Below are 21578 nucleotides of genomic sequence, written 5' to 3'. Positions count from 1 at the left end.
GATTTGTTCCGATTGTTAATAACAAATTTTGTAAGTGAATCTAATTATTGTGAGGCTACAGTGAAGATCCCTAGCTCTTTAAATAAGTGTCTGCAGGATGATCTTGGATGAGCTCCAGTAATTATTCTGTTTACACACTTTTGTGCAATGAACACTCTTTTACTCAATGATGAGTTACCCCAGAATATGATGCCATACAAAAGCAGAGAATGAAAATAGACATGGTAAGCTAATTTACTGAGATGTATATCGCCAAAATTTGCAATGACCCTAATAGCATAAGTAGCTGAACTCAAACGTTTCAGCAGATCTTCAGTGTGTTTTTCCCAGTTCAACCCCTCATCAATACGTACACCTAGAAATTTTGAATATTCTACCTTATCTACCAATTTCTGATTGAAGTATGTATTTATTAATGGTGTCATTCCATTTACTGTGTGGAACTGTATATACTGTGTTTTGTCAAAATTTAATGAGAGACTATTTGCAGAGAACCACTTAATAATTTTCTGAAAAACATTGTTTACAATTTCATTAGTTAATTCTTGTCTGTTGGGTGTGATAGCTATACTTGTATGATCGGCAAAAAGTACCAGCTTTGCATCTTCATGAATATAGAATGGCAAGTCATTAATATATATTTGGAACAGCAGAGGACCCAAGACCGAACCTTGCAGCATCCCATTTTTGATTGTTCCCCAGTTTGAGAAATCACAGTTTTTTGCATACTATGTGAACATTCCAAGAAGGAATGCAACAATATTGTGGAAAGGAAAGTTGCTACTCGCCATATAGTGGAGATGCTGAGTCGCAGACAGGCACAACAAAAAGACTATCACAAATATAGCTTTTGACCTGTAAGGTCTTTGTCAAAATTAGATGACAAACACACATATACACACTCACACAAATGCAACTCACACACACACATGACTGCAGTCTCAGGAAACTGAGGCCACACTGCTAAATTGATGCATAATTGATCCATAAATTGATGGACAGGGGAAATAAACTGTGTTGATCTGAGACAGTTGACAACCATACAGAATGGCAATTCTGAAAGTGCCAAAGGAAGTGTTGCATGTTCTGCTACAACTGCCATAGATAACAAATATTTTGGTGGACTCAAACAACAGAAAGTCCAGGTTGAAATATGACAAATATTATGAAAAGGATACATTATTATTCACCATAAAGATGACACACTGAGCTACAGACAGGCACAACAAAAAGACTGTTACACATTGAACTTCCGGTCAAAGCCTCCTTCAGAAAGATAAACATACACACGTTCACATAAGCAAGCACTCCTCTATCACACATGATGGCTATCTCTGGGTGCTCTGGCAAGACTGCCAAGAGACAGTTGTCATATGTGGCTGAGGTCTGTTTGCTCACGTGAATGTATGCAAAGTAACCTGCTACTAGTTCATGTGAGTGTGAATGCACTGAGTTTAGTGTTACCACATATGTGCATGTAAATCCATTTATGTAACAACCAAGAAATACAAGAAACTTATCCAAGTAACACAAATATGGCTTCATTCATAAACCTCTGAATACATAACAAGCCAAAAAAATGATACAGAAGGTGCAACATAAATGATACACAGAGCAACTGGTGTGAGCAGTACAAACTAAAAGATCAAAGTTAAGATGAGTAAGCATTGCTCCACACACATATATGTGCCAGTTGCCGGTAGACAGTGCAGTGGAAACTGTGCCATATGCAAGTTTCCTGCAGGCAGCCTCTAGTGGAAAGTCTGTGCTGATACAGTTGGTGGTTAATTTAAGTACACACAAATGGCGACACTACACTCGGTGCACTCACACTCACAAGTACTAGTAAAAGGATACAACAGTGGGTATGTTGTTCTTCCTGAAGACAGCTTTGGCCAGAAGCTCAGTGTGTAACAGCCTTCCCATTGTGCCTACCTGCAACTCAACATGTCATCTTTATTAAAAACATATTGATGGGGTTCAGAAATTTGATTAGTATTTATCTTTGTACATACAAACAGGTAATGAGACTGTTTTATTATCTTATCTATTTGACAATTGTCAACAGTTACATACTGTACCAGCAAAACATGTAGCATACAACAGAAGAAAAATTGGTAAAATCATCTAGGTTGGGGTCATAACTGACAAATGAACTTCCTGGGCTATACATTGTCAGGAAAAAATGTGGTTATTCCTCAGGAAGCTCTTGAGTTCAGAAACACAAGTCTCCTTTCAGAAGGACTGTGGAAAATGTTTGTTACATTGTTGCAGGAAGTGCAATGTTACACTATGCAAAGGATTGTTTCCTAATTCTCATAAACTCAGTCACTTATTTTGTCTCTCACAAACTATAGCTGATGTAATTATTTCATTTTGCATTCAACTTGGTACATGCAATTCAGTTCACATTGTGCACCCATCTGTGTAAGAGTGGTGCCATTATAGGACTGTGGTAACAATGTACCACGTTGTTAATAAATTGCAAACACAGAAAATTTTGTAATTTTCTTCATTTGCTTGAGATGCTCATGGACTGAAATCGTTTGGGAAATTACTCTGAATTATATTTCTTACCTTTCACCCTAAAAAGGAATAAAAACATACTAGGAATTAATAAAAATTTATTTTTATAACAAACTGTTGTAACTGTTATTGAATGGAACCAAATCAGTTGATACTGCATGTCTACTGGAGTTAAAATATCTTTAAAAAATTTAAATTCACAAAAGTAATACATGGATCCACATATGCACACACACATGCACTTGTGCATGGGCACACACAAAAACTGTCATCAATTGATCAGGCAGTAAATTATTACTCACTTAACTTTTCCTTGTCGACATTATACAAATTTCTGAATTGTTTAGGTATCTTGTATGGCCATTATTAGTGGAGAATGATAAATTATATCTCTTTATTACTTCATACATCAACAGAAGAGCATTAATGCACATAACATACCATGAAGCTTGGGTATTTAATCGAAGGAGCAATTCTCAATTGAAGACAAGCAGAATGACGTGCACGTACATGCAATTTCACATCATGGCCTCCAGGAGTTTGTTGCATCCGAAAGAATCTTGTAAACTGCAGCTCACTTGTTATGTGTTGAAGGCAGTCTGTAACCAACACTTATGTTATTACCTTTGAATTGCCAAATTTTTTAGGTTTATTAACGTCGTAGCATTATAGAAAATATTGTTTAATAACAAAATATACTCCTGGAAATTGAAATAAGAACACCGTGAATTCATTGTCCCAGGAAGGGGAAACTTTATTGACACATTCCTGGGGTCAGATACATCACATGATCACACTGACAGAACCACAGGCACATAGACACAGGCAACAGAGCATGCACAATGTCGGCACTAGTACAGTGTATATCCACCTTTCGCAGCAATGCAGGCTGCTATTCTCCCATGGAGACGATCGTAGAGATGCTGGATGTAGTCCTGTGGAACGGCTTGCCATGCCATTTCCACCTGGCGCCTCAGTTGGACCAGCGTTCGTGCTGGACGTGCAGACCGCGTGAGACGACGCTTCATCCAGTCCCAAACATGCTCAATGGGGGACAGATCCGGAGATCTTGCTGGCCAGGGTAGTTGACGTACACCTTCTAGAGCACGTTGGGTGGCACGGGATACATGCGGACGTGCATTGTCCTGTTGGAACAGCAAGTTCCCTTGCCGGTCTAGGAATGGTAGAACAATGGGTTCGATGACGGTTTGGATGTACCGTACACTATTCAGTGTCCCCTCGACGATCACCAGTGGTGTACGGCCAGTGTAGGAGATCGCTCCCCACACCATGATCTCGGGTGTTGGCCCTGTGTGCCTCGGTTGTATGCAGTCCTGATTGTGGCGCTCACCTCCACGGCGCCAAACACGCATACGACCATCATTGGCACCAAGGCAGAAGCGACTCTCATCGCTGAAGACGACACGTCTCCATTCGTCCCTCCATTCACGCCTGTCGCGACACCACTGGAGGCGGGCTGCACGATGTTGGGGCATGAGCGGAAGACGGCCTAACGGTGTGCGGGACCGTAGCCCAGCTTCATGGAGACGGTTGCGAATGGTCCTCGCCGATACCCCAGGAGCAACAGTGTCCCTAATTTGCTGGGAAGTGGCGGTGCGGTCCCCTACGGCACTGCGTAGGATCCTACGGTCTTGGCGTGCATCCGTGCGTCGCTGCGGTCCAGTCCCAGGTCGACGGGCACGTGCACCTTCCGCCGACCACTGGCGACAACATCGATGTACTGTGGAGACCTCACGCCCCACGTGTTGAGCAATTCGGCGGTACGTCCACCCGGCCTCCCGCATGCCCACTATATGCCCTCGCTCAAAGTCCGTCAACTGCACATACGGTTCACGTCCACGCTATCGCGGCATGCTACCAGTGTTAAAGACTGCGATGGAGCTCCGTATGCCACGGCAAACTGGCTGACACTGACGGCGGCGGTGTACAAATGCTGCGCAGCTAGCGCCATTCGACGGCCAACACCGTGGTTCCTGGTGTGTCCGCTGTGCCGTGCGTGTGATCATTGCTTGTACAGCCCTCTCGCAGTGTCCGGAGCAAGTATGGTGGGTCTGACACACCGGTGTCAATATGTTCTTTTTTCCATTTCCAGGAGTGTAGATTAAGAACCAAAAATTAATAGGAAATGTGTGTGATATGTATGAATACAGAGAACAACTTATCTGTTACGAAGATAAATAAATAAATTACTCTTAAAACTATATCTATATTTAACCTGTGAGTACCAGAAGACCAGCACTATAAGTGATACTTTCCCAATGAATAAAAAAGTTCTTTCATATGAGACGTACTTACCCTACTCTTCCTCTTGCTAGCCACCCACAGTTAGGATCCAGATGACTAGGGAATTTTCTTAGGTTTATTGGTCAAGAATTATTCTTTCAAGTTTTTAAATAACCTTTTATATGGAACCTAAGATGACTCTACTAAGAGCTAGGAGAAGCGGCCTTAAATACATCTTGTTGAGGATAAGATGTGCTAACCAGAGTAGATCTTGATGTCCCATTCAGACAGTCATGCCAAGCAGCCACTACAAGGGCTGTCAAAAAGTATCTGACTTTTATTTATAAAACCTGTAATCATTTAGACACAACTGTTCCACATTAGTCACCTTCAAAGTAGTCTCCTTCAGCTTCTACACACTTCTCCTAACGCTGTTGCCACTGCTGGAAGTATAACTGGAAAGCCTCTTTTGGTATGGTGCACAACTACTCGATCTAATTCTGTTCTGAAATTGAACCCTTCAGGGTCTTTTTCAATTTAGGAAAAAGCTGGAAGTCTCTTGATGCTAGGTCTGGGGAATAGGGGGACTGACAAACCACAGCTGTGTTATGTTGCCCAAAAAACTCTGAATTAATTGACAACAATGAGTGGATGTGTTACTGTGGTGAAGGTGTTGACTACTTGCTGCCAACAAGTCTGGCCATTTGCATCTCAGACAAAACAGAACCTCTTGGTAGTACTCATTAACATTAGTACCTTCTGTGGTTTACTCACAGTTGATCACACCATCAGATTAAGAAAAGACAGTCAGAATGACTTTCACATTGCTGCAGACCTGCCTCACTTTTTGGGTCTCAGGGATGATGGATCCTTCCATTACAATGACTGGAACTCTGTTTCTGGCTTGTACCCATAAACCCAGGACTCATCACCAGTGATCACTCTGTGAAGAAAGTTGGAATTACTGTTCACAATATCCAGCATGTCCTGTGCAGCCTCTGAATGAAGTTGCATTTGCTCAGTTGTTAGCAGCTTTGGTACAAATTTTGCTGACATCATCCTGATGTCCAAATGTTCAACTGCAATGGAATGTTTGGATACAATACTAATTTTAACCTAGTCTGCAGGTTCTCTGATCATGATTTGTCTACACTGCATCACCAAGGTCCTTACACGATCAACAAAAACTTCATTTCCAGATGCTGAGGGCCTATCTGTATGTGCCCCACTCTACAGTGATGAGCAGCCATCTCTGCAACAGTTGTGCCACTCCTTTATCTGTGTGGTACCCATTGCTTCATCCCTAAACACTTGTCAAATCTTCCAGACTGTTTTAGCTTGAGAGATACCAAACATAAAACAAAATCTGATGTGATAACATTGTTCCACTTTTTCTGTCATTTTTACCCATAACACATAATCTGAAAACTACCATTTACATGTTTTCACTTGTCAATGACTAGCCAGCAACTGGTTGTTTCTGCAGTCATGAAAAAGTCAGACATGTGCACTATGTATGCCTACAAACACAGAGAGCATGCACACCCTGATACCATTGTTGATTTCAACAATAAAAAATAAGGTTGGTATTTTTTAAAGAGCTCTCATAGTAACCGTAAAGTAAGTATCTCATTGGATCAAATCATGGAAAACAAATGTGAATATGTTGTTCACTGACTCACAGAACAGGTCTGTTAACTTCTGTACTAAATGTATCATAGCTCACCCTAAAACTGAATGACAAATATGTTATAATACTGAGAAGAGGTTTCAGGTGGCATGTGGTCAGCATGCAGACTGGTCACGTAGAAGTATTTGTGGATGGGGTAAGTGTGTCCTTTAACTTTTTAAGCCTGTAAGACTATTGTACCATGAACATTGAGAAAAGTAGGCTCAGGCAATGATTTTATGTTGCAGGCAACGTGTCTACTTTGCTAACACATTGCTACATAAATTCTGGTTTAACAGACAATAGCTTAGGCTGTAGAAACCCAACTGCTTCAAATACTTTTTATTTATAGACACTAAATAGCAGAGCTTTAGGAACTGAAAATAGTTTATTCCTGGAAGCCTCATGTAACTTGAATACAGTTACTGGAGGCCATACTGTTAAGTGGTTTCATGCTGCAGGAATCCTTGTTGCATTGATGGCATCTTGCTTCAAAAATTTGACTAAATACACAATAACAAAGGCCACAGAAACTCAATTGCCTCAAATGCTTTTTACTCACAGATAATAAATTGCAAAGCTTTAAGTACTGATCATATGTTATTGAAAATGAAAGAGGAGTTAAATATGATGAATTGGGGGGGGGGGGGGGGGGTGTACAGCTGGGTTAGCATATGTGCAGCAAAGTAATGAAGAGCAAGCACCACTAAAAATACAACATTTTTTAATACAGAGGAGCAGGACAGGAACAAACTTCAAGTGTAAGGTTTAAAAATTTACACATGATATTCCAAGGAAATCATTTAGGTTTATTCATCAAAATGCTCATATTCTGATGAAGAAGTTGAAATAACTATGAAGTTGTAAGCTTATGAATTGCAGAATATCCCTCCACAAAAGATAATGAGTAGATTTAGTGTGAATGAGAGACAATACTAAAGAATATCTATCCAGTGAGAAACTTCAGACATGATAAAAAATAATACCACTGAGATGAAATATGTATGATCAGTCTAGCATAACATTGTATGATGGCTATACTTGTTAAACTACCCAAGCAGATTCCATGATTTATATTTTTGATGTAATATGAAGGATGCATAATATTTGTCACTGAAATACCATCACTGCACTGTCAATCTGTACACATCAATTGACTTCATAACCTATTCTAATAGTTGTACATAGATGAGGAAGTACCAAATGACAACAACCCTATTGTGCATGTTTCAGTTATAATGGATGTGAAATTTTATATTTTACCAGTGCCTTTCATCTATATTTTAAGTTACCTCCACCACAAAATGCAACCCAGTTGTTACTATTTCCTTCTGAAGAAGGCGTTTTTATAAATGTTGAAACCATGGTAAGGGGGTTTAAATAAACATTTCATTTTGTAACTAATTGGCTGTTTATTATTCTACAAGAAAATTTCATTCTGCAGTTGCCACTCCTGCTGCCATGTTCAATATTTTAAAATAAAAAAAATTAGTCATCCCAAACTGTAATAACTTCATTGGAGTCCATCCAAAAGATTATGGATCCAGTTAAATATGTTCTTCAACTGGGGTTGAATTATTTTTTATTTTTTTCCCAAGTCATTCAACATTTTGAACTGAGTTTGATTACACTGAAGGGTTTCAGCTGGAAAGTGAAGAGGTAAAAGATGGATCAAATGAAGTTTTTCAGTATCAAGAGATTTGATGGAGGTAATTTTCAGATATGGAAATATTATATGAAAATTGTCTTTTCTGCCAAGAAACTGCTGGACAATGTCGACAGAAACAAATTAAGGTCAGCTGAAAGCACAGATGCACAGAACTTGTAAGATGAACTTATGCAAAAGCAATGAAATTTATTTCATCAGGTACAGGATTTGACTACATCTACATCTACAACTACATCCATACTCCGCAAGTCACCTGACGGTGTGTGGCGGAGGGTACCTTGAGTACCTCTATCGGTTCTCCCTTCTTTTCCAGTCTCATATTGTCCGTGGAAAGAAGGATTGTCGGTATGCCTCTGTGTGGGCTCTAATCTCTCTGATTTTATCCTCATGGTCTCTTCACGAGATATACATAGGAGGGAGCAATATACTGCTTGACTCCTTGGTGAAGGTATGTTTGCGAAACTTTAACAAAAGCCTGTACTGAGCTACTGAGCATCTCTCCTGCAGAGTCTACCACTGGAGTTTATCTATCATCTCTGTAACGCTTTCGCTATTACTAAATGATCCTGTGATGAAGCGCGCTGCTCTCCGTTGGATCTTCTCTATCTCTTCTATCAACCCTATCTAGTACGGATCCCACACTGCTGAGCAGTATTCAAGCAGTGGGCGAACAAGCGTACTGTAACCTACTTCCTTTGTTTTTGGATTGCATTTCCTTAGGATTCTTCCAATGAATCTCAGTCTGGCATCTGCTTTACCGACAATCAACTTCATATGATCATTCCATTTTAAATCACTCCTAATGCATACTCCCAGATAATTTATGGAATTAACTGCTTCCAGTTGCTGACCTGCTATATTGTAGCTAAATGATAAGGGATCTTTCTTTCTATGTATTTGCAGCACATTACACTTGTCTACATTGAGATTCAATTGCCATTCCCTGCACCATGTGTCAATTCGCTGCTGATCCTCCTGCATTTCAGTACAATTTTCCATAGTTACAACCTCTTGATATACCACAGCATCATCCACAAAAAGCCTCAGTGAACTTCTGATGTCATCCGCAAGGTCATTTATGTATATTGTGAATAGCAACGGTCCTACGACACTCCCCTGCGGCACACTTGAAATCACTCTTACTTCGGAAGACTTCTCTCCATTGAGAATGACATGCTGCGTTCTGTTATCTAGGAACTCTTCAATCCAATCACACAATTGGTCTGATAGTCCATATGCTCTCATTTTGTTCATTAAACAACTGTGGGGAACTGTATCGAATGCCTTGCGGAAGTCAAGAAACACGGCATCTACCTGGGAACCCGTGTCTATGGCCCTCTGAGTCTCGTGGACGAATAGCGCGAGTTGGGTTTCACACAATCGTCTTTTTCGAAACCCATACTGATTCCTACTGAGTAGATTTCTAGTCCCCAGAAAAGTCATTATACTCGAACATAATACATGTTCCAAAATTCTACAACTGATAGACGTTGGAGATATAGGTCTATAGTTCTGCACGTCTATTCGACCTCCCTTCTTGAAAACGGGGATCACTTGTGCCCTTTTCCAATCCTTTGGAATGCTACACTCTTCTAAAGACCTACATTACACCGCTGCAAGAAGGGGGGCAAGTTCCTTCGTGTACTCTGTGTAAAATCAAACTGGTATCCCATCAGGTCCAGCGGCCTTTCCTCTTTTGAGAGATTTTAATTGTTTCTCTATCCCTCTGTCGTCTATTTCAATATCTACCATTTTGTCATCTGTGCGATATGCGACAGTCTAGAGAAGGAACTACAGTGCAGTCTTCCTCTGTGAAACAGCTTTGGAAAAAGACATTTAGTATTTCGGCCTTTAGTCTGTCATCCTCTGTTTCAGTACCATTTTGTTCACAGAGTGTCTGGACATTTTGTTTTGATCAACCTACTGCTTTGACATAAGACCAAAATTTCTTAGGATTTTCTGCCAAGTCAGTACATAGAACTTTACTTTCGAATTCATTGAACGCCTCTCGCATAGCCCTCCTCACACTAAATTTTGCTTCGCGTAATTTTTGTTTGTCTGCAAGGCTTTGGCTATGTTTATGTTTGCTGTGCAGTTCCCTTTGCTTCCGCAGCAGTTTTCTAACTCGGTTGTTGTACCACGGTGGCTCTTTTCCATCTCTTACAATCTTGCTTGGCACGTACTCATCTAACACATATTGTACGATGGTTTTGAACTTTGTCCACTGATCCTCAACACTATTTGTACTTGGGACAAAACTTTTGTGTTGAGCTATCAGGTACTCTGAAATCTGCTTTTTTTCACTTTTGCTAAACAGAAAAATCTTCCTACCTTTTTTAATATTTCTGTTTACAGCTGAAATCATCAATGCAGTGCCTGCTTTATGATCACTGATTCCCTGTTCTGCGTTAACTGTTTCAAATAGTTTGGGTCTGTTTGTCACCAGAAGGTCTGATATGTTATCACCATGAGTCGGTTCTCTGTTTAACTGCTCAAGGTAGTTTTCAGATAAAGCACTTAAAAAAATTTCACTGCTGCAAATTGTTATGTCTTATGCTACAGCAAAGAGTATGCCAAATCATATTAAGATAACTCATGAACAGCAATCTGCAATAAGTAAAGTTATATCTGTGATACTATTGGACAACATATTAGTAAAGTTGAGGCATTAGCAAAATCTTTTACAGATGTTGTTGAAACAGAGGAAGATACAGTCAAGATTGCCAGGTTTAAGTGGATTTCTGGCAAGCTCTTGTTCTTTTGTTACTGCTTGGGACTTCTGTGATAAAAGCAGGCTAAGGTAAGATGGTGTCAGTAACAGCATTGTGTGATAGTTTCTCTCAAGAAAACAGTAATTCTAAAGTAATCATGTGTGTAATCTGTAACTCAAATGTGCAAAATGGTTTCAGACTTTGCTTAGAATCACAAGTATGGATACATTCTGCGTGTGTGAGATTCATTAATGCAAAAACTGTGTTTTCATGTGAATGTAATCAGGGAAGTTGTAACGGATTTAATGCCATGTTAGTCGCTTACGCTACCGGACGTGAAATTAATGTGTTACAAAGTGTGTTGTATGAATTGCAAAGTGCTAAAAAAAGAATAAAAGTCCTAAAAGCAAAGCTTTGTGAATGTGCATTGAATGGAGTATCATCACTTAACACAAACTCCGAAATCTACAGCACATCTATTCTTCCAAAAACGAGTGTAAATTTTAAAAAATATGAACTAAAAGCAACTAAAAAGATCGCTGTACAAAACAGATACAATGCTCGGGAAATATGTGACGAAATAAAATCTTGCGAAGAGAGAGTGGAAGCAGTAAGTGTCGTGAGAACTGAAAGTAAACAAGCCTCCGAAAAGTTCGTTACACGTAACATACAAGCAACTGTTAACAGAAACCTCGAGCGAAAACTTAACAACTCAGCCCATAATGTGCTCAAAACGTTAAAATCTGTTAATAATATAATACATAGAGACTGTGAAAAGAAAGAAGATCGTATAATAGACTGCAAAACATCGGAAGACTTGAGCACAACAAATAATGCTTTTACTGTACATATACTTGCCGACAGTCTCGGAAAAAGACTGGCAGAAACCCTATATAACTCAGGATGCAGTGTTACTAGCATTATAAAACCTGATGCTCCACTGAAAGAGATCGTCAACAACTGCGAAAATCTGAGTATCAAGATAAAGAAAAATGATTGTGTTCAAGCTCAAAAATGTACATGTGATGGTAACCAGCATTCCATACGATTTTTTTAAGAAATCTCGTGTTAATGAAGAAATAAAAAAAACTAACAGACTGCTTCACAAAATAACAAAGTGCTACCCAAATTCAACATTTGTCCAGCTAGATTTCAGAAAACAACATTTCATAAACAGTGGAGATCTCCTAAATAGAGCAGGACAACTGTATGTCTGTGCTCAAATTATGAAAACAATACATAATTTCAATGATCAACACAAACTGCCTGGTATCCTCACCATAGCAGTAACTGAGCAAATGGAAATTTGCAAGGAAACGTCTAAGATGAGAGAGATACCTAACATACTGGTACCAGTATCTGAAGGAGTGGTAGAATATGGGGTACCAGCAGAAATGTCAGGAACATCCAGCAGAGTTGAAGAGGAAACAAATTCTTCAGATGAGAAAGCCTACAAACCTAGCGTAAACTCATGTGCACCTGAAACCTCCAAGGATGAAGCTGTCAGCACATTCGACACACTCAATGCTTCATGCTCACTTGTAACTAGGACTGCAACCACACCAACAGCCAAGAACCATTCAATTAGATCCAGAAACTCATCAGCTGCTCTGCAGACATCTCAAAGGAAGAGCCTCAGGATAAGAAGAGCTGCTGTGCGTAGTGACTATTTTTTATGGGACCTTCGCAATTTGAAGAAGAAGAAAAGGCAGAATCTTTACAGTGTCAGCAACAAGAAAGTATAAAGGTAAATAGTGCAGCAAATCCACTACATGAAACTTTAACAGTTGTATACCAAAATGTGCAAGGACTAGAAAGTAAATTAGCTGAAATAGAAGTTCTATTAACTGACTATCTAAAAGACATTAACATACTATGCATAAGTGAGCACTGGGTAAAAGAAATGCAAGCGTCTAGCATAATTATTCCAAATTTTGAAATGATTAGCAAATTTTGTAGAATCAACCATAAAGGGGGTGGGACATGTATTTATGTTAGGACAGGGGTAGAATCAAAAGAAATTAAATGTAAACTAAAATGCATAGAAAAAGATTTTGAATACAGTGTATGTGAGCTAACCAAATTAAAAATTACTATTGTGTGTTTGTACCGATCACCACTGGGCAACTTTGCCATTTTTATGGAAAACCTTGAGGGACTGCTGAATGAACTTAAACATAATGTAATTGTTCTTGGTGATTTTAATGTTAACTTTAAGAATGATTGTAGTAAACAATAGCAACTGTGCAACCTGTTTTTGTGTCATAATATGATGGCAACTGTAAATGAAGTTACCAGGTGCGGAAATATGTCTGAAACTATAATAGATCAAGTATTTATAAACAAGGACAAGTGTGAATATAACACTGAATTAATTGACACTGGTTTCTCGGATCACAAGGGTATCAAATTGAGTTTAAATGTCACATCTTACAAGGACCCTGTTATCAATAACAATTACAGAGAAAGGAGATTTATAAATGATGACAGCATAAGAATTTTTAATTACATTCTGGAAAATAACAACTGGGGTAGTGAATCAAGTGGTGATGTCAACAGAAAGTTTGACTCATTCCTTGAAAGCTACAAACACTGCTTCGATGTTGCCTTTCCTATAAAAAGAGTCAAAACTAAACATAAAACCAAAACATGGGTTACACACGGGATTAGAAAGTCATCAGACACTCTCAGAAAGTTAAATAAATCAGCCAGGAAGAATGTAGTACTGAAAGCACATGTGAAATGTTATAGAAGCCTGTACAAGAAAGTAATAATTGCAGCTAAGAAGCTTGATAATGATACCTATATTGAGAAAGGTAACAACAAAATGAAGTCAACTTGGGAGGTAATAAATAAAAATATAGGTAGACACAAAAGAAAAGATAACAGCTTTGTCATTAAAAGTGGGGGTAAAACTGTTAAGGACCCACTTCAGATTGCCAACATATTTAATGAACATTTCACAAATATAGCCATAAATTTAATTAAAACTAAATGCAATTCCAATAGCAAGGTAAAAATCCCCATGAATGACATGACAATGTTCCTTTATCCAGTAACTGATTCAGAGGTACTAAATGCTATAAATAAGTTAAAAAATAAAATGTCATGTGGGTGTGATGGGATTCCTGACAAAGTCATTAAGCAAAGTGCAAGAAACATAGCCTCGCATCTCACTGAAATTATAAATGAATCTTTTAAGACAGGGGTGTTTCCATCAAAACTTAAAATGTCTACAATAAAGCCACTTTACAAGAATGGTGATAAATATGATGTTAGTAACTTTAGGCCTTTATCAATGTCAGGTTTCTCAAAAATAATAGAAAGGATAATGTATCAGAGACTATACAAATTTCTTATTAAGAATAGAATACTGGTTAATACGCAAAATGGTTTCCGTAAAAATAAATCAACTGAAACAGCTATCTTCAATTTTTTGCAACTTGTTCTAAATTCCATAAACAGAAAGGAATTAAATTGTGGATTGTTTTTAGACTTATCAAAGGCCTTTGATGTCATCGACCATAAGTTACTGCTTAGGAAGTTATATGCCTATGGGATACGTGGAGTTGCCCACAAATGGTTTGAATCATATCTGTCAGACAGGTATCAGAAGGTGGAGATAAGCCAGGCAGATAGGACATATTCATCAAGATTCGAGAAAGTTTTGTATGGAGTACCCCAGGGATCTGTATTAGGGCCATTACTGTTTTTAATATTTATCAATGACCTACCAAGTCAACTATCTGAAGCAGAGGCAGTACTGTTTGCTGATGATACAAGTTTGTTTGTTAAAGCAAATAGCAAAGCTGACTTACAGGAAAAAGTCACATTAGCAACAGACGAAGCAGACAGATGGTTTAATGAAAACAGACTCATTGTGAATGCCAAAAAAACAACGTGGATCAACTTCAGACATATTACAAATAAAATAAAAATTAACCTTACAGTAGAACTGGGTAAGTGTAAGATTGAACAAGCATCATACACTAAATTCTTGGGAGTATGGTTTGATGAACACTTAAGATGGGAAAAGCATGTAATATCATTGAACAAAAAATTGAGTCAAACATGTTATATACTTAGAATGCTTAAAAGCTCATGTAATATTAAAACAGTGTTATGTGTTTATTTCTCATTCATGCACAGTTTATTAAGATACGGTGTACAGTTTTGGGGGAACATCAGTCTAACAAAACACTCATTTAGACTACAAAAGAAGGCAGTCAGAATAATAAAAGGTATAGGATATAGAGACTCTTGTAGGCAAGCTTTCAAAGAATTAAAAATCATGACACTACCATCTTTATACATATATGAAAGCATATGTTTCTTAAAAGAACACGAGGAATTTTCTACATTAAACAGAGAATTTCACAACTACAAAACAAGGAATAGGAATGATTTCCACAGAGAAATTCATAAAACAGCTATGTATCACAAAAGTGTACTATACCAACCCAAAATCCTCTACAGTGCTCTCCCCAAAGAACTAAAAATAATACCAAAACTGTACATATTTAAAAGAGAATTAAAAAACATGTTATTGAGCAACAGTTTTTACAGTATTGAAGAGTTTGTGAATCGTTGACAATAAAAGCGCAGTTAATATTTCCCTGACATAATAAATATGTGTAATTGCTCACATTTAAATACTTGCTGTTTCTATGAAAGTGTGAAACTGTTAACGTAAGAATGTAAATAATCTTTGATGTGAGAATCACTAACTTTTTTTTTTTTGTACATTGTTATCCTACTTGTATATTTTTATGTTAATGTTCTAAAAGTTCTATTAAAATTGTAATGTCTAAGTGACAAGTAAATTCAATTACAAATTTTCATGTATATGTATTTTAAATTGTAATGTTTATTGACAAGTCCTATATCATTTCGATGATGTACTACAAGGACGCTAATAAATTGAATTGAATTGAACTTTTGATAATTTAGCAGCAACATGACTGAAAAATGCTGTTCAAGTTGAACACTAAAATTATAAAAGTCAGTGCTCACAAAAAAAAAAAATCAAGCAAAAATTCTGTGAACAAAAAGAATGCTGATTGCAATTATTGTCACAAGGGAGGTTATTATAAGGTTGAATGCACAAAAAGACTTTTTAAATAATTAAGACATCAAACATCCAACTCTGAGTGAACAAATCAGAAATATTTGGCTACCAATTGTGTTAATGTTTAGCCTGCTGATACTACTGCACCAAAACATATAATTTCATGCAAGGAATAATTTTCAACATTTAAATTATTAGGGAAATTCAAAGGTCCTGTCCAGATAGGAGATAATTCAGTTGCCCATGCTGAAGATACTGGATCAGTCAAGTTAGCTACACTATTATGTTGTATGGGAACAACATATGCCAGAGAATACATTATACGTACCTAGTTTTAAGAAATGCCAGTAGGGGTTTAAAATTCAGACGCAACAACAATAAGATTGAGGTGTGTTGAGAGATGCCAGTGGCAACTAGTGTAAAAGCTGAAAATCTGTGTAACAAAATTCTGATTTCTATGGAAAATACTGAACAAGCATACTGTGCATGGTCTGTTATGGCACAAGAGATTGGGAAATGGGACATGTAAACATCAAGAATCTGAAGAAAATAGTTGACTTTGGTTTGATTCTAAATTTAAAATCAAGTGCTTTAACCAAATTTTTTATGAATCATATCAGTATGGCAAACTGCAAAGGTAGGGATGTAGATCAAATTTTCCAATTGTGCCTACACTCCAGGAGAACTCGTTCATGCTTACGTATGTGGAAAGAGCCACTCCCAAAATTATGTGGAGTCAACTACAATGTTATTTTTAAAAATGATTTAATTTTATACTGATCTGAATATTTTGTTAAGAACAAAATTGATGATAATAAAAGTAATAATACTTCCGTATTCTTATAATTTCAACAGTTAATAGAAAGACAGACAAAAATAGATTTAAAGTTACCAGAACCAATAATGGGACAGAGTTTGATAATGATCAAGACTAGCATCATCCATCAAAGGAGATCATCATATACCCAGAGCAGAATGAGAAACTGAACATTAGATTAGATTGATAGTGAAGTGTGTTCACATAATGCTTCTCATTTCTGATCTTTGAGAAGCTTTCGGTAGAAGCTGTCAACATGACAGTATATAAATTTTCTGTGTAAGTCTACTTGTGAAAAGATACCATATGAAAAATGGTCTGGGATGAAAACATCATCAGAGCATATGAGGGGGTTTCAAAGAAAATCAAAGAGGATGGCAATCAGCAGTTACAGAGGATAAACTAATAATAATTATAGGCTGTATGGTCCTATAATAAAGAAAATATATCTTTCATGAGATAGATTTTTCAATGAAAATACCACAGGATGTCCTAAAGAACTCAGGATCAATAACACTATGTATGAATACAATGTCTGAAGAGAAGCAGAAGAGATAAAATGTAACAACCTGTAGAATACGGAGATGTAGTCATGCGAGATCAAGACTCTGTGCTATTGAGAAGGTTAATCAACTTGGAATGGATCTTAGAAACCACGATGAACTTTGCCCTCCAGTTCATTTCCAAAATTATGTGGTTTGTGCAGCAGTCATTGATGAAGCACAAACATTTGAGGCTCTGACAAGTGGTATGAAACAATGAAAGTTTAAATGTTTTCATTGGCAATAAATAATATCTGAGACTTGGTGGATCTACCTCCAGATTGTCACATTATCAGTTGTGAATGGGTTTACAAAATTAAACTTAAACCAGATCATAGCATAATGAGGTATATATCTAGATTGTGTGCAAAAGCATATTCCCAGAAACCCAGACTTGATTATGGAGACACGTTTTCACCTGTTGTTGGATATGAAGCAATTCATATTCTTTTAGCTTTGGCTGGAGTGTGTGATATTTACATGAAGCAATTTGATGCAAAAACTGTCTCTCAACAATGACTTGTAAAAAAGATATTTTCATAGGCAGCCTTAACATTTCATTAATGATACTGCAACCTTATGCTGCAAGTTAAGACAAGCCTTCACAGTTTTATTCAGACAATTATACGTTTTGTGTGATGATGGACTAGTTCTGAGTATATCAACCACAGCTGTAAATAAAATACTCGGAGAATTCAGGAAACTATCATTGATGATCCCAGTTACTTTGTAGGACTGGAAATCAGGCAACATTGTGAAACTAAAGATCTGTTTATCTGTCAAGAGAGCTATGTTAGTCACCTCTCTGAAAAATTCAACATGAACATCTGTAAGCTACATTCAACACCTACTGATTACAGTTCACAGCTGCACTTGAGACAGTGCAGCTGTGAAGAACAAGAAATCCATGGAAAATGTTTCATTTCATGAGGCTGTAGATGGGTTGATGTTTGCTGGCAAAGTGACAAGAGTTTATATAATATTTTCTGTCAGTCGAATCAGTATGTTTCTCAACAACCCTGGACTGAGCACTGGACTACTGTCACACATCCTAAAATATATATGAGGTACATAAGACAAAGGTATTAAATACAATAATGGCAATCTAAAGCCTCATGTATACTCTGACTCTGATTTTACTGGAGATATTGATACTCATCATTCAACATTGGGTTATGTCAGTATATTAACCAGTCATGGCTGTACCTAATGGCTACTGCTGAGTGGTATCTTTTCCAAACAGCAGTCCATTTGAGCCAAGCAGATGTGACTCTACCTGAGGTTACTCATACTTTAGGTAATTGGGCTATGCACTGCTCTGTTGCAAAAGAACGGCTCTATGTAGTCATACATTCGAGATGCATATGTCTACTTTCATGCCCTGCAGCTAATTGATTGCAAATAATAACCTTTTGTTGTGTTCCTGCAGTCAAATAGTCTATGTATTAGCATGAATTGAGAATTAATAAAATACACAGAAATACAAAATAAATGTTAAATGATTAATTTAATAACAAGAGTTATATTCTAACATCTTTAATTGATGTAGATGACAGAGAATTATGTTGAATCTTGTTTGTTCATGAAGCAGCATCTCAAATAAACAGGAAATGGTCCTATGGTAGCCATTTAAAATGCAGACAGAAAATAGCCTCCTCAGATGCAGTAAAATTACATTGAGAGTGTTACGAGAATGGTAGCAAAATCCTCAAACTCAATAGTCATCAAAGACTTGTGAAAAATAAGTCCTTTTCAAGATCACAATACACAAAAGATTCTCCAGCTCAAATAGTTCAGAGTCAAAATGATGATCCACAAATTAACACAAGTGATGTGAAGAATAATAACTCATACTCGGTCTATTATCAGTTCTGTAAATCAAGCAGTAAAAGTTAGAGTTCTTCTCTGAAGCACATTAAAACCTCTTGAAATGTATATATTTATTTATTTATTTTATTTATCCATCCGTTGACAATAAATATTGCATGGATGTTGTCAAGGGTACATGTAAGTCATATCAAAGAAGTGGGACACAAACAATATATACGTAAAAAAGTACAAAACAAAATAATACAATGTATATAGCCTATATTCATCCCTGCTTGATATTTTAAATTCAAGGTCTGTTTTTCATAAGGCTTTAGTTTTGTCCTCCCTAAACGGCAAGTCCTTATATACACAACACAGTTTAAGTATATATTTACATCACACAACAGCTGTCCTTTAAGTATGTAAATGTAATGAATGATTAGGTAATTAATGATTAGGTACAGATAGAGTATTTTCCATTTTGCCTTTATAAATATCATCAGAAAAAAATTATTGACCTACATAGTCATTTACAGAATAAAAACATTGTTCTACTATAAATTTTTTAAATTCTGTTTTAAATTTGTTATCATCTTCTAACTGCCTGATGTTGACTGGCAGTGTGTTGTACAGCTTTGCATTGATATGGCTCACATGCCTTTGTGTATTCGTTCTTTTTGTTCGCTGAGTATGGAGTGCTACTTTATTATGGGTATTGTAGTTATGAAAGTCGGTATTTGTCTGAAAATCTGCAATGTGGGCCCTGACATACAATACACATTTGTATATATTAAATGATGGTATAGTAAGTATTCTAAGCTTTTTGAATATGGGTTTGCAGTGTGTCTGTGGATGACTGTGAGTTATTATTCAGATGGCCCTCTTGTGCAACAAAAAAATTTGTTTTAGGCGCCCTGTAGTGGAACCCCAAAATATTATTCTGTATGTGGCAAGAGATTGAAAATAGCCGAAATATGCCATTCTGCCACCCTCTGAGGTACAAACATTTGAAATAATTCTGAGGGCAAAACAGGCTGAATTAAGTTTCTGTGCAAGTTTTATTACGTGGTCATTAAAATTTAAGTTTTCATCCACATGAATTCCCAGCAATTTTGTGGATGTCACTCTGTCTAAGGTTTGTCACCCCACACCAGATCGAGAGTTACATTTTGACATCTTTTCCCAAACTGCATATAACTTGTTTTATTTACATTCAATGTCAACCAGTTTGCATTGAACCAAGAGTGGATGTAATTTAGTACTTTATCAGTAGTTGTTGGTAGCAATTGCTTTGGTGCACTTATTATCACACTAGTATCATCTGCAAATATTATTGCTTTCGCTGCATCATCTTAGGTGTGAAAATCATTTATAGAGACAAGAAACAATATGGGCCCTAGGATGCTGCCTTGTGGTACTCCTATTTCTACATTTTTTTCCTCTGATACTGAATTTATTTTGTGGTTGGAATAAGTTGACGTCAGTCCTACTACCTGTGTTCAGTTTTTTAGGTATGATTCAAACCATTTTTTTCCTTTCCCATGTATACCCAATGCTTCCAATTTTTCTAAAAGAATGTCCTGGTTCACAGTATCAAAAGCTTTGGAGAGGTCTAAATTTACTCCTAAGCCCCTTAGAAGTTAAAATATGGCAGTGATTGCTCACCATTCAGAATCAATCACTCACCAAACAAATACCACATGTTACCACAGGCAGGTCTGCCTCCTTCCAGAAATCACGTAAAAGTGATTTGTTCACTCAAAAATTCCAGTCTCCACTTGACTCCTGTAGTGTTCTGGTACTAGCTGCTTCTCCATTGGCTGAAGGGCATCCCCACCAAAAATACATTGTTCTTAAGCTCTAAAGACATGATTTGACTCAACATGGCCACTTCCTGGACTAAATAAATATGTTACAACAATATTTAAATAAAGAAATATCATAAAAATTTTGTTACACTCAAATTATTCACAATACTTTTACTTATGCTTGTTTGACTGCTTTCAAAGGTTCATTTGTAAAAGTTTATTCATTATGAAATATTAACTTCTGTAGTTTAAAGTTATTGAAATACTGATGTTTCACTGGATGTGCCTCATATTTCTTAGTATTGCAATCTGCATTGATATATGATTGTAAATTACTATAGATTCTCAGAGAGCTGTAACAAACCGTCTTTCAGTTCATCTCAAAGACCGCCATTGCTGGGAGCATAGGCGGCCCCATTAAGTGATCAACATGTTGTCAAGATTACCAATATTGGGATTTTCCAGTTTCTGGCCACATGCTCCTTGTCTCATCCCCGAGTGGCTTGGAACATCCGTTGCAGTCTGCATGAGCCCCGGGCCCAGTAGCGTTCAGCCGTACATCAAATTCATTGACCACGTAGCAATTGTAGGTGCTTAATTAGCTCACCTACATATTGTAATGTTACACAGTGTACTTGTTACACGAACAATTCACAGTCAAAAAATGTGTTGCTAGACCTACAACAGAAGTGGAGTACATTGCAGCATCTGATGC

At 37.2% G+C, this 21578-nt stretch overlaps 1 protein-coding gene across 1 annotated transcript in view; it reads right to left on the bottom strand.

Annotated features, from left to right (window-relative positions):
• LOC124620192 overlaps positions 1-21578 on the bottom strand; it is a 429599-nt gene that overhangs the window by 275135 nt on the left and 132886 nt on the right. Inside the window, exon 8 of the mRNA XM_047146861.1 lies at positions 2968-3125. Within this exon, the coding sequence (XP_047002817.1) occupies positions 2968-3125 (158 nt within the window). The remainder of the gene's footprint in view (positions 1-2967; positions 3126-21578) is intronic.

The sequence above is a fragment of the Schistocerca americana genome, chromosome 6 (assembly GCF_021461395.2).
Source record: "Schistocerca americana isolate TAMUIC-IGC-003095 chromosome 6, iqSchAmer2.1, whole genome shotgun sequence".
NCBI classification, from domain to species: Eukaryota; Metazoa; Arthropoda; class Insecta; order Orthoptera; family Acrididae; genus Schistocerca; species Schistocerca americana.
Note: the sequence above shows the minus strand (reverse complement) of the source record. Positions and strands in the feature narration are given on the sequence as shown.